Source organism: Manacus vitellinus, unplaced genomic scaffold (assembly GCF_001715985.3).
Source record: "Manacus vitellinus isolate BGI_N305 unplaced genomic scaffold, ASM171598v3 scaffold_36_pilon, whole genome shotgun sequence".
Lineage (NCBI taxonomy): Eukaryota > Metazoa > Chordata > Aves > Passeriformes > Pipridae > Manacus > Manacus vitellinus.
Window position 1 is genome coordinate 5,048,846 of NW_021940508.1, and position 12,853 is coordinate 5,061,698.

The window sequence follows — 12,853 nt, forward strand, 5'->3', positions numbered from 1 at the left end:
ATAGACACCCAGAGTGGTCAGTCCCAAGGCCTGAGGTGTGTCTGGTAACATTAGGTGTAATGGTGAAGTCACTTAGTAGCCTAGTTTGAGGAAGATGTTCATTACAAGATTTCATGTTTTCAAGAAATCCTGGCATAGCATCCTTGCTTTGAAGAGGATAAATCACAGGTCAGGGCTTGGCTTGGACTTCTGCCACCTGCAGAGCATCCAAACACCACTTCTGCCTCCCGGAATAGCAGCATTCTCTTATCTGCAGAAGTGATCTGGGAGCTTAGAGTGTTTCAGTCAGCGAAAATGTTCTCAGATGGACATCAGAGCACCTCAGGCTCCACGAACTTAAGTGCTGGAAGTTTTGCTTAGCTTTCAAATACTGATTATGTAGTGGTGAAAGATGGTTGAGAGAACATCACTGTGCTATTTGATCACAAATGTAGGAGCTTAAACAATGCAAATATTTTTATCTATATTTTAAATATGAAAACAGAAAGGTGTAGTAAATAGGAATTTAAAGACAGAATCAGGCCTAGATCTGAATAATTAATTTGTTGTCTGAAAGTAAAATATGAGCAGCATAAATATTGGCAAAAACATTTATTAAACAGCTACACTTAATAATATATGTAACATCTTCTGTAGCAATACAATGTTTAGTAATGCAAAGGATATTTGTTCTATAATACTAATTTTTATGTTTGCAATATCTCCAATCTTTTTTGGGTGGATGAATTACAGGTGGCTAAAAGGACATTTCAAAATTAGAGATAAATTATCTAAGGCCAAAATGAACAAAAAACTATGCTGATACTGCTAAAGAGAAAAAACGATTAAGTATTTCAAAAGCAATTGTTAAACTGTAGGAGAACTATCCCTTGTGCCAGAAGATGGCAGTAGCGAAACATGGTGAACTAATAAGACACATTCTGAGAAAGACCCTGCTCACAGCTCTTCATTGGCTTCACTCTTAAGCAGCGTATTTAAAGATATGTGACTGAACTCAACCATAGTTTAATAGTATAAATTGATTTCAGTATGCTTTAATGATTATCAGCAAGTGAATGAATAGATGTTGCTGTTTCATGTGAAGTTTATTGGGAAAAATGTGGTCAGAAATTCCGATTGGAATTGCAGTGCCATTTGGCTTATATTTCATTTAGGAAAAGTAAAAATTAAAATGAAATCAAAATTCAAATAAAAATTTAAATTAATAAATGAAAATATAAGTAAAGAAATATGTAAAAAAGCTAATGAGAAGTTTTGAAAAGAGAAGACGGTAAAAAAAAAGTGTGAAAGAAAAGGTAAATGAGCATACATGGAACTGAGGAAGGAGAAAGAGATGATACTCTAAGAAAAGTATTTCACAATCTGTAATATGTTTACACCATTTATTTGCACCAGCTGCTCTAGGGAAACCATCTAACTTGTGATACAGCACTGAAATTTCTGTAAAGTGTCGGGATTTGTTTATATTTGAGTACATTAAATCTATTTAATCACAGATATAAATCTATCTACTGTTGACTGCAGAGTATATACTAACTTCTCAAACTCATATCTAATTTGAAAATCAAACTGTATGAACACCGCCCATTTACATACAGGGCTCAAAATATACCATTTGAATTCAGAGTTGAGTGGATTTCCATAAGCCCACTTCAAGCAAATGGTTATCAGCTCCCATTACAAAATCATACAAATATGGCAATCTCAGGTGTGAGAAGTGAAGTATCTTTGTGCAGTTTCCTGTTGTCTTAATTTCACCTTGGCTGATACAACAAAGCATTAGACTTCTTAGAATTCCAGTTTAGCAATCTTAGACGTGTAAATTCAGAAATTGAAAAATGTGTAAAGTTAAATAAAAAAATTAAGTTGATATTAAATTTAAATACTCATGGAAACAACGGAAGTCCTGATTCAAACTGGAACATGCTAGGAAAACTGAATCTAAGCTGTGACTTTTGATATATTTTCAACTTTTGGGGCCTCATTATTAAAAGAAAATAGTTATATTTTTAGGAGGAAAAAAAAAATTGATATTTCACTCAACGAAGGAGACAAGTTTTGATTTTTCCATATCCATGATGGCTTTGTGTACACTCTCTGCTGTATATAGTCCCTCAGTCTTCATGCTACCACGAGGTTTACCAAATATCAGGCGCTTTTTTTTTCTTTTTCAAAAGAGCTGCATGCTCATGCTTGCTAGGGAGAAAACCCTCACTGATAGCAGAAATCTCGCTGACCTTTTGTAGACTGTAGAAGCGCACTTCACAGACAGCCTCATCCCATCTGTGTTCCCTGGGGTGCAGGTCCTCTTCACTTGCCTCTCTTACCCCCTTCATACCTGCAGCAGTGCAGATAATGCATTCAAATTACTCAGCAGTCAGTTTGTTCTCCACTACCAGGCAGGGTTTTTGAGTAAAACACAATAAAAGTTGTATTTGTCAAATGTAGGAGACACCCAGTTTCATTGTTCACAGTTAGAGATGCTGAGATGAGAGGTTAAAAATTCTGGGTGGAACTTTAAACCAGGGTTCACTCCTTCTCATCAGATAAGCAGCACACTTATACTAGGAATCCTTGGGCCTTTCAAAGAAGTGACATGCTGGGTGATTTCCCCTCCTCTCCCCGCCCTTCCTCCAATAAAATTAGATTTGGCTTTCTGCTTCTTCGTAACAAACATATCAATTATAACTCATGTCTCATTTCCCTGCTTGTCAATTTTACCCCTAATACACTTGGCTAAAATGTTCTAGCATACTTATTAGCTGAGTCAATAATATTTTGTTGTCTCACATCATCAAAAGTAGTAGGTGTGCATACATTCAATTAACTCAGATCTTCCTGTGTTCTTTTCATAGAGTTCATAGAGTTCATAGAGTTCAACATGTCAGTTGGAGGGGCACATTATTAATCCATTATTAATTATGCATTACTGTACATTAATTATATACATTATTAATGTACCTAAGATTAAGATACTTTTCCAAACTTTTGCCTTCAGGATAAACTACCCCTGCTTCACAGTATTATAGCAGATTACTCCAATTTTCCAGAAAGATTTGCACTTCAAAACTTGAAACTATTGTTTGTTTTTCATTTAAGACCTTTTTTGGATATTGATCTCAGAAAAAGATGTGCTGTCTGCAGTTGTGACTCCCACTCTGGTCTCCACTCTCAGTCTTGTGACTGGGCTGTGAGATGTGGATCCAGAGCTCCTGCCTTCCATTTCCTGTTCTTTGCTTAAGATAAAACAGTGAGGCACCAGTCATCTAAAAAGGGAAATAAAATGTTAGTGATTTCATATACTGAGGAGGAGGAGTGATAAACTAAAAAAAAAAAAAATGAAAATCATGTCTTTGACTGTCATTAATCACAACTTAAACTACTACAACAAACTAATGTTAAATATCACATTGATACATTTTTTGCCAAAATTCTGGATCTTGGACACATCCTTGAATTTCGTAACTAAATTTAAACTAGCTTTTACTATAACTGAGCATCACCAAGCTATTGTACTACATAAAACTTTTTTGCCCATATATGGAATTTTCCAGAATACAAACCAGTTTTTTGTTAATCTTTTTCCTGACAAAGAAGTATCATCATTCATTTTAGTGTGTATTTCAGAATTCAAAGTCTAAGAGTGTGGGTTTTGTCAGATATTTTTGTAATAATGGAATTCCCTTTTTTCCTTATAGATGCCTCTGATATTTTTCCCCTCAGAATAGTATTCTCTGTGCCTATAACAGCAGACAATGGATATACTTACATAATACCAATACAATTAAAGGTTAAATTTCACAATTTATGAAACTGAAAATAATTAGCACCAAAAAAAAATAAAATTAGGGTGGTCAGAGAATCCTCCTGATACTCTTACACAAAAAGTAGTGATTTGCACAATACTGAGATTGAACTGCTCCTTCATCTGTCATGGCATGACATGGCACATGGAGATTTTTTTTACGTAGCGTAACTAGAGGCAAGAAATGCATTTCCTAATCATTTGTTTGGTACAGTCCATAACTTTCAATGTTCCGGATTCGATTTCTTATTCCAAGCATTCTCCATCACTACTCCATAGCACTGGGAATGATCTCCAAATACAGGAGAAAGGACAAAAAAATTCTTGCATCAGCTTCTTCTGCTAATGCTCCAGCTGATAATTTTGAGGGGAAATGACAGACTACATGGAAGTTGTTTTCTAGGATTTTGTTTCCTTTGACCATATTTTTCATTGTCATTACAATCTAATTTCACACATTTCCAGTGAAACTTATTTTACTTGAAAAGTCTGTTCTCAGTTTCTCTTTTCAGCTATGACTCAGATGTTCTGGTGATCTTCTCATTAACATCCCTTTTTAACGATGCTTCATGGACACAGTCCAGTAACATTGTTTCAAATAAAGAAACACATGAAAGCTGATGAAAAGAGGGACATCTTAACTGTGAATTTTGTCAAAGCTCTTGTGACAAGTTATATAAAGGCTTTTTCCTTTGTGTCCTTTTCACTTGGAAGTATTTGGAATATTACTAAAAATTATACTAAACTGCTAAATTGTTTCACAGTTTTATAACTACAGGGAGAAAGGACAGAAAACTCCTTAGTTAGCAGTGGCTGCTGGAAGATGGATTCCTGAGGGACTCCATTGTTAGGTGCTGATCAGAGGAAAAAGGTATTCCCAGGGGACATACAAAGCTTTATTTATTTGCAGTTTACCTAGACGAATGGGATGGGATGTCTTTGCAATAGCATGGAACAGAAAAAAACCCAACTGATCACTATCTTTAAAACATCTGCTTCATATGGAAGGACAACAATATGTCTTTTCAGTCTTCTCTTTTCTGTACTAAGCAAACTTAATATTTGAAGCTGTCTCAGGGGGACATGCTTTCAAATGCTGGTTCTTCCGTTCTGAACTCTCCAGTTTGTGATTCTCTCAAAACAATAATACTTAAAATGTAGTACTCCTGCAGAGCAGAGAGACTATTGCTCAGAGCTGAGGCAGAGCACTTCAGTTAGTATAACAGCATTGTATCGCTCACTCTTCTTCAGTTTGTGGCTCATTAGGATGAGCAGCTCCATTCTGTACTGTTTTCCTGAAGGGAAAAGCACTGGACACTACCAAATTGCTTCTTTGACTTCAAACTACCTCTCCAGTTTGTTGGTCAGAGATTTTTAACATGTGCTCCGTCCTCCCTCATACAGCTAGTGACTTTTTGGACAAGAACAAAATAGAGGATATAATCAGCTTGAAATATCCCTCTGGTTTAACACAGTTTCATCTAGTCATGCAAGTGTTCAGTAATTAATGCAGTCTATATTAATACAGACCGTTTTGCCTCCATAAAGTGATTATTATCACAACTGGCTGCACTTCTCACTGCTCTCATGTCTCCCTGATGTCTCCTCATTAGTTTGTCATGATTATGGCTTTGTCTTCTTGTGATTCTCTCATACCTGAAAAGTACTGCATTGCTCATTGCACATTGCCTGTGCTGCTAGGCTGTGTACATAAAGCTTTCCTTCACAAACATCATAGGGTCAATCACCCCTTTAAACAATGGCACTGCTCAATGTAGGCAGTAAGGGTTAACCACAAGAGAAGGAAAGATGGTAAAAAAAAAAATATTTTCTACACACATATACCTATATATATAGGGGGTATGTGTGTGTATTTTATCATCTAGGTCACCTGCCATCTTGTAGCTGCAACTCACCTGGAGCTGTTTTCTGCACTAAAGATTATCACCCCCTCCAGGCTCTTGGCATTTCTTCATGTGGAGCCGCTCCCTAGCTCGGTTCTGTCAATGACCTAGTTTAGCAGAAACACCTTTTACACTCAAATCATACTGACAGAATGAGGGTAAGTAGCAATTACACGTGCAGTTGTTCTGACATATCTGGAAGGGCAGTAAAGTCTGGCAGCAAAACCCAGCCAGACAGCCAGTTAGGGGCTGGAGGCCCATTCCCAAAGCCCCTTCTTTTACATCAGCTACTGCCAGAATGGGCATGACTTGAAGCCATTTTTTTGGCCTCTTTTTTTTTTTACTCACAGCAGTACAATTGATTTTGGCAAGAACAGTTGTGCACAAGAACCCAACAGTCCCACTTCAGCTACAAATTATATTGGGGTCTTACTCTGCTCTGCCCTACATTGCACCAGCTCTCGATTGCCTTTGAGAGAAACAAGTTGGCCAAAGTCATCTGCCTAAAAAGATCTGTCTGGTATTAAAAGAACAGTGGAACAATTAGTGTTGAAAACAAAAAGAATTAGAACCTGGTATTTTCTGTCCTTGTTTTCCTATGTGAAAACTGTTGGGAAAATCTGAGAGGAAAAAAGAAGTTTAAAATTACTTACTTCTTCAAAAAGGTGTCTAATTCCTGCTAACATTTCCACAACGGCATATGTTTGCTCTTTCTGTATGTTTTGGCAGCAAAATACATTAGGATTTATTTTTTTTTTGTAAATGTAAGCAGTGTTTCTGTTCTTTTGACCTTAGTCTATAAGTGCACATATAGGAGAACGAGTTAAATATTATCAAGCAGGTTTTTGTGTGTATGTATGTGACAAAAACACCCTGTCAGCAAAAGCAAAATACACATCTAAAAGAAAGAACAAGTAGGCTCTTAAGAAATACATGATAAACTGCACATAAAGATATCACTTCCTAGAGGTCTCTGTTGTCAGTGTGCAAATAGAAGCCACACTTCCAAAAGGCCTCTCTGTCTTTGCATAAAGCAAGAGGACACCTCTATTTCCTCTGCCTCTGCTTCTGGCAGCCTGAAGTGATCACTGCTGAGTGCCCGCCTTTTATCAGGAACTAGAACCTGTGAACCTCTGTCCATTTTGTTTGCTGAGCCCTTATCCATCTTGGCCTAATTAAATGACATTAACTGTTGTGTGAAATGGCCAGTTCCTCATTATCAGTAAGATCTCTTTTGACTTGCTTTGCTGTATAACCCTTTATAGACTACTGGCATCCCACTCTTTGCTCTGTGCTTTGTCTTCCTCCATCCATCCATCTGTTCCTGGAGCTTTTGTCCTTCTCACTCAGTAATCTCATTTGTTCCCATTCCAATGATGTGATGACAAGTGACAAATGTGTATTCCACTAAGTCCATACATTCACTTTTTTAATCGCATTAGTGCTTTAATAAACTGGAAATGACAGAACTCCTGAAGCACATATTTTTATTGAATTAAATATTTAAAATATTTTTTAAATCAGCTAATTGGAATAAGATCTGTCAACACTATTAAAAATGTTTTTTCCATGCATTCCCCATATTTTAATCATCAACTAACATGCAAGAGAAAAGACAGCCAGAGATTTCAGCACTAATTTCTATTCTAAGGAGTTCCTGCCTCTTGTCTCTGGCATCTTTCTGCTGTCCTTTCAGATCTCTTCCTCTGCCACGCCAACACAACTGCAAACCTTATCAAAGAACTGATCTGGCTTAAAAAATAACCCATGTTTCCCCTCAGAATATTCTTAGAGATCAGTCAGTTCCTGGGATGATATTACTATGTAAACTGACACTGCCTGTAGAGCTGAATATCCAGACAAAGCATAGATGTCTGGTTTCTTTATATTGTAAGAATTTATATGTTTCATTTAAATGTTTCATTTATATGGGAATACATCTGAAAGTAGCACTTTGGGATAGTTCCTGTTTTGAGTTTACACACAACATAACAACAATCCAGTTCCTTGGTTGTCAGTGGATCTGGGATGTCTGCTCCTAGCTGTTTTTGAGGAACACCAATTTCTAACATTTCTTTTACAAGCAATGTGGGTACCTACTGCAGAGTTACTTAATCTCAAGCAGAAATGTTCTTTGCTCTCCAAAGCCTTTTGGGTCCACTGGACAGAAGTGCCATAATGTTGGTAAGGCACAGCAGACATTTGTATTTCACCACTTGCTATTTATCTCAAACTATGATATAGTTGTTTGATGGAGACAGATGTATGTGAGGAACAAGGTGGCCATTGTCCCGTGCACTGCAGTAACTATCCAAGGCTGAACTATCTAAGACATGGAAATGAAAAACAAGTGAAAATCACAGCAATGCTTGGATCCAAACCAAGATGATTTATCCTCCTAATTTAATTTAGTTAGCATAACAGTCTGTTCTATACCCAGATATTATCCAAAATTACAGAAATTGGTTGCCTAAACAAAGTGAATATTTTGTGATGTAATATAGGCAGAAGAGGAAAGTAAATTTTGCAGACAGGCAGTATGAGCCAAGGTTATTTATAAAGTTACACTGTTAAAAAGGATGCAAGAGTTGCATTCTCAATATTGCTCTCATGACTAAAAATACTTGCAAAACCAGAGGAAATGTGGTGATACTTTGTTCAAAGTGAAAACAATTACATCTTTCTTCTTAGAAATAAAAATAAAATCTTAGAAATAAAATCTTGAAGGTTTTGATGTCCAGTTGTGATCGGTATGTTCTTCCACAGGCTTCAGTGGAGCCATGCATGTGCTGTAAAACACAAATGACTAATGAAAATAACATTTGCTGTGCATAAAGCTGTCTTTTGCCCATGTTGTATGTTGTCTGCGGTGGCAGGCAGCAGACAAGAAGTATTATTCCTCCTTAAACTGTCATGACAAGAACTTTAATTTTAATTATTTATGGAAGAGAAAGGAGTGGGGGGCAGTCTTTTCATCCTACCATCTCCTGGTTTTCCCATTTGTAAAATAAAAATGACATCCACCTGCCTGTCTTTACCACACTTGGTGCTGTGAAGTGGAAGCTGTTAAGACAGCAAGAACAGTGAAGTGCAATTATTCTATATATGTGTGTATGCCCAAGTTTTGTGTGTAGTTCTGTGATCTTGTTCTTATGTACATATCTCCACAGAAGTTTGTGTCACTTAAAAGGAAAATGAGTAAATATGTCCCCTTTCCATTTATTTGTTTTTTAGCATCAGATTGGCTCATCTTGAGTTTTCATGCTGCAGTATTTTCACCTGAAAACAGTGTTGATTTTTACATAACCTAAGTATATGAAGGTAGGGTCACAAAACACAAGAAGAAACACAAGATACATCATGTTGCATTTACAAATCCCGTAGATATGTTCAAGAAGAGCATAGATTCCTTAAAATAAAAGGATAATAAATTTCTTGAAAAACAGGGAAAGAATTTGCAAGTCTGAGTGGCAGGGTGTGTTTGCAGTACAGATGATATTGAAGTATTTCATCTTTTCAGCCTGTAGGTGGGACTGTGTTTTCAGTGAACCCATCTGTGAAAAAAATTCAAATGTGCATCGGCAGCTCAGGCTGCTTCTAACACTAGTTGGAGTGAGTCAAGTGATTCTTGACTTGTGCTGAAGTTATTTCTGGGGGGAAAATAGCCCATGTCTGAAATTACTTTAGTCCTAAAGGACTAGCCTGAAATCTCTGTTCTCACTGAAATCCATGGGCATTCTGCCTGCTACAAATCCACAACTGCAGGATTTGTTCCTATTAAAAAGCATTTATGTAGCTGAAAAAAATAATGTCTGTGGAGAAATGTTGAATTTATAACTATGGAAAATACTTTAAGTGAACTAACGATGAGGCAGATTAAGTGACATTTCGATTGGAGATTAACAAGTAAATTCTCATGCACAACTTCCTGGCTCAGAAAAATAAATCAATCACAGGCTGGGATTCGTCCTTTTAAAACCTCTTAGGGTAAAGTGGAACAACAGAAATGTTCATGGCATTTTGAGCACACAGAAACACTGTGACTCTCCTAACATTGAATGCAATTTCTCAGGTAAGTAAGGACCACATACTGTGGGCCAAATGTTTTTATGAAAGCACTGAAATTGGACTTTGATGCTAGTACTGCTACACAGTACTGGCTAGATGCCTTTTGTTTCTTTTTTTTTGCCTCATACTAGCCCTGCTTCTCCCACTCTTCTTCATTCCCAGCAGTACTTTACCTCACAAGGAGCAGCTCGTGTGAAGGGAGAGCAGCCCTGTGATTTATGGGCTTACTATCTCTTCCGTTGTGTTTACACAGCTTATGCTCAAATAAGACAGCTAGGAGAGTATGGAGCTCACATGTAAAATGAAAAAGATATTCTGGTGGGGGAAGGAGGAAATCAAGAGAGATCTGACCAGATTTCAGTGTTGTAAACACATCTGTAGGGTCACCATAAAGCAATGACTACAAAGGTCAGCATTTCAAAATGTGTCTTAAGAAAATGTTTTTGTAAGCTTTGTGGTGAAGATGGCTGGCGTGTTGTATATTGTAACATTCTGCTTAATCTCTGCTATGTTATACGGAGTCATTTACAACAAAAAATGCCTGACATAACTTACAGCACAGGAACACACAAAACCAGCTTCACCAGGGTGGATGTTTATGTAATCTTCAAGAACACTCTGAAGTTTGATTCAGTAATCAAATAAAACTATGAGAGGCACATTTTTCAGAGACACAACCCATCTTTGAATTTCTGAGCTTCTTTATTTTACCGAGCCTTGTTTGATAAATGCCAATGATTATTTCTGTACATCGTGTTATCTGCTGTTTTCACTTCTCGGTTGTAATTGCAAAAGCACTTCCAGCTTTTCTTTATTTAATAGAGGCATCTTAAAGGTGAGCAGATGGTCATCCCAGGAGTGCAGGTTTCCCATTCATAGCTTGCACAGTGAAGGCAGCAACAAAAGTTAAGTTTACACATTCTGCCCTGACAACGACCTCTGTGCTGAACTAAACAAATCCCTTCTGTAAAGCCAGAAGCAGTTCGCTCACCTTTCGAATGCAAACCTGGCACTGTCTGAATAACCATAAAACATCAAACCTGCAGCCCTGCTCCTGGCTTCGAGGATATGTGCTGTCACAGGGCACAGAAAACTCCACAGTGAGCCATCCCTCAGGATTTTGCTGTCAAAAAGGATCAGGTATTCCAAAGCCTCTTTCACAAAGCATTCTGCACATTTCACATTACTTTATTCCAGAAAAGGCATGCCCATTTTAAATGGACGCTAACCAAATCTTAAGCACAGCAGCTTTATGGTCAGTGAGTAGAGCTGAACAGGGATGCCCTTCTGACCTGGCAGTGTTGTCACAAGAATTCAAAAAGTTCTTTTTTTTCACAAGAAAATAATCTCAGAACAGGACTTGTCTCCTTCACTGGAGGTAACCTCTGCTGCTTGGGGCGTGAAATTGTGGGAAGTGACAAAAAATGGCATCTGGACCTTCTTGGTGCAGGGGTCTCTGAAAGACCCCAGAGGGACACAGGCAGGGGTCACATATCCAGTGCCAGCTTCCTCATAGGGTTATGCCGTGCACGGACATCTTTCTAGGCGAGGAGACGGGAGCAGGACAGCCGTGCCTGTGCCTTGCTGATGAGCCCTTCAGGCTGGTGCCTTGCTTCAGAGCCCATCAGCAACCCCTGCTGCTGATGCTGCAACCCCTCCTTCCCCAAACGCCCCAGCCCTGCGGCGCACCGACCCCTGAGCCCTCGGGGTGGCTCAAGTGCTTTTCTTATGCAGCTTAAGAAGGCTGGAGCAACCCCAAAAAACTATGAAAGTGCAACGGGATCCTTTTACTCCCCGGTTCCAGTTGCGGGGGACTCGCTTGGCAGAGGGGGCAGGGAGCCGAGCAGGAAGGTACACGAATTACACACACATCAGTGTCAGATGCGTGCGATAAGGACACCCCCCCGCCGCCCGCGGAGGTGTGCAGGGCGGGGGGCCGCCGGAGAGAGGGGGCGGGCGGGAGGGAGCGCCCGGTCCGGCTCCTCCCTGCGCACAAACCCGGCCGCGCCGCGCTGGGTGTGCGGAGACGCCGCCGCCACTCCGCGCTACTTAAGCGCGGAGGGCGCAGCCCGGCAGCCCCGCGGGGAGATCCGGCGGGGGGCGAGCAATCATAGTAGTAGTCGTCTATCTCTAAGAGAACGAGAAAAGCACAGCCGAGATGCTCCGTCCGTGACCCGCAGGCGGGGAAAGGGGTGGGGGGGCCAGGTTGTGAGTCCTCCAAACACCTGAGAAATAAAGCACGACCGAACAATTTTCGAGGCGGGCGGGGAAGTGGGGGGCGAAAAAGTTTGCCGGAGCTCGGCGTCCTCTGGGGGGGGCGGGCGCGATGCCGCCCTGGCTGCTCGGCAGCCCTGCTGCGTCCTGGCGGCGCGGGCGGCGCTGGGGCGGCGGCTCCGCGGGCGCGGAGGAGGAGGAGGAGGAGAAGCTGATCCGGGTGCTGGTGCTGCTGCCGCAGGACGACGCCTACCTTTTCTCGCTGGGGCGGGTGCGCCCGGCCATCGAGTACGCGGTGCGGAGCCTGCGGGAGAGCGGCGCGGGTCTGCCGCCCGGCTACGCCTTCCAGCTCACCTACGAGGACTCGGCGTGCGGCAACCGCGCCCTGTTCAGCCTGGTGGACATGGTGGCCCTGCAGCGCCGCGCCCGACCTGCTGCTGGGGCCCGTGTGCGAGTACGCGCGCGCGCCCGTGGCGCGCGCTGCGCGGCGCACTGGGACGTGCCGATGCTGTCTGCGCGGCTGGCCGCGGGCTTCGGCGCCACAGAGCCGGGAGTATCGCACCTTTTCACCCCGCGTGGCCCCCGCCTACGCCAAGATGGGCGAGATGCTGCTGGCCCTCTTCCGCCACCACCAGTGGAACCGGGCCACGCTGCTCTACAGCGACAGCAACCCCGAGCGCAGCTGCTACTTCGCCATGGAGGGCGTCCATGTGGTCTTCCAGGAGGAAGCCTTCCACATGGCCGTGCACAGCTTCGACGAGACCAGCCGCCACCTCGACCTCGACGACGTCGTCCGCGCTCTCCAGACCGGCGAGAGGGGTGAGTGAGTGTCGGCGAAGCGCCCGGCTTGGTTCCTCGGTTA

The 12,853-nt window shown here is 41.2% G+C and overlaps 1 protein-coding gene across 1 annotated transcript in view; it reads left to right on the top strand.

The window, feature by feature from the left end:
- Positions 1–12,103: 12,103 nt before the first annotated feature.
- Positions 12,104–12,853, top strand: part of NPR3 (natriuretic peptide receptor 3) — a 43,381-nt gene continuing 42,631 nt past the window's right edge. Inside the window, 6 exon segments of the mRNA XM_029961578.1 lie at positions 12,104–12,125; positions 12,128–12,159; positions 12,161–12,414; positions 12,416–12,464; positions 12,467–12,556; positions 12,558–12,810. Coding sequence (XP_029817438.1) covers positions 12,104–12,125; positions 12,128–12,159; positions 12,161–12,414; positions 12,416–12,464; positions 12,467–12,556; positions 12,558–12,810 — 700 coding nt within the window.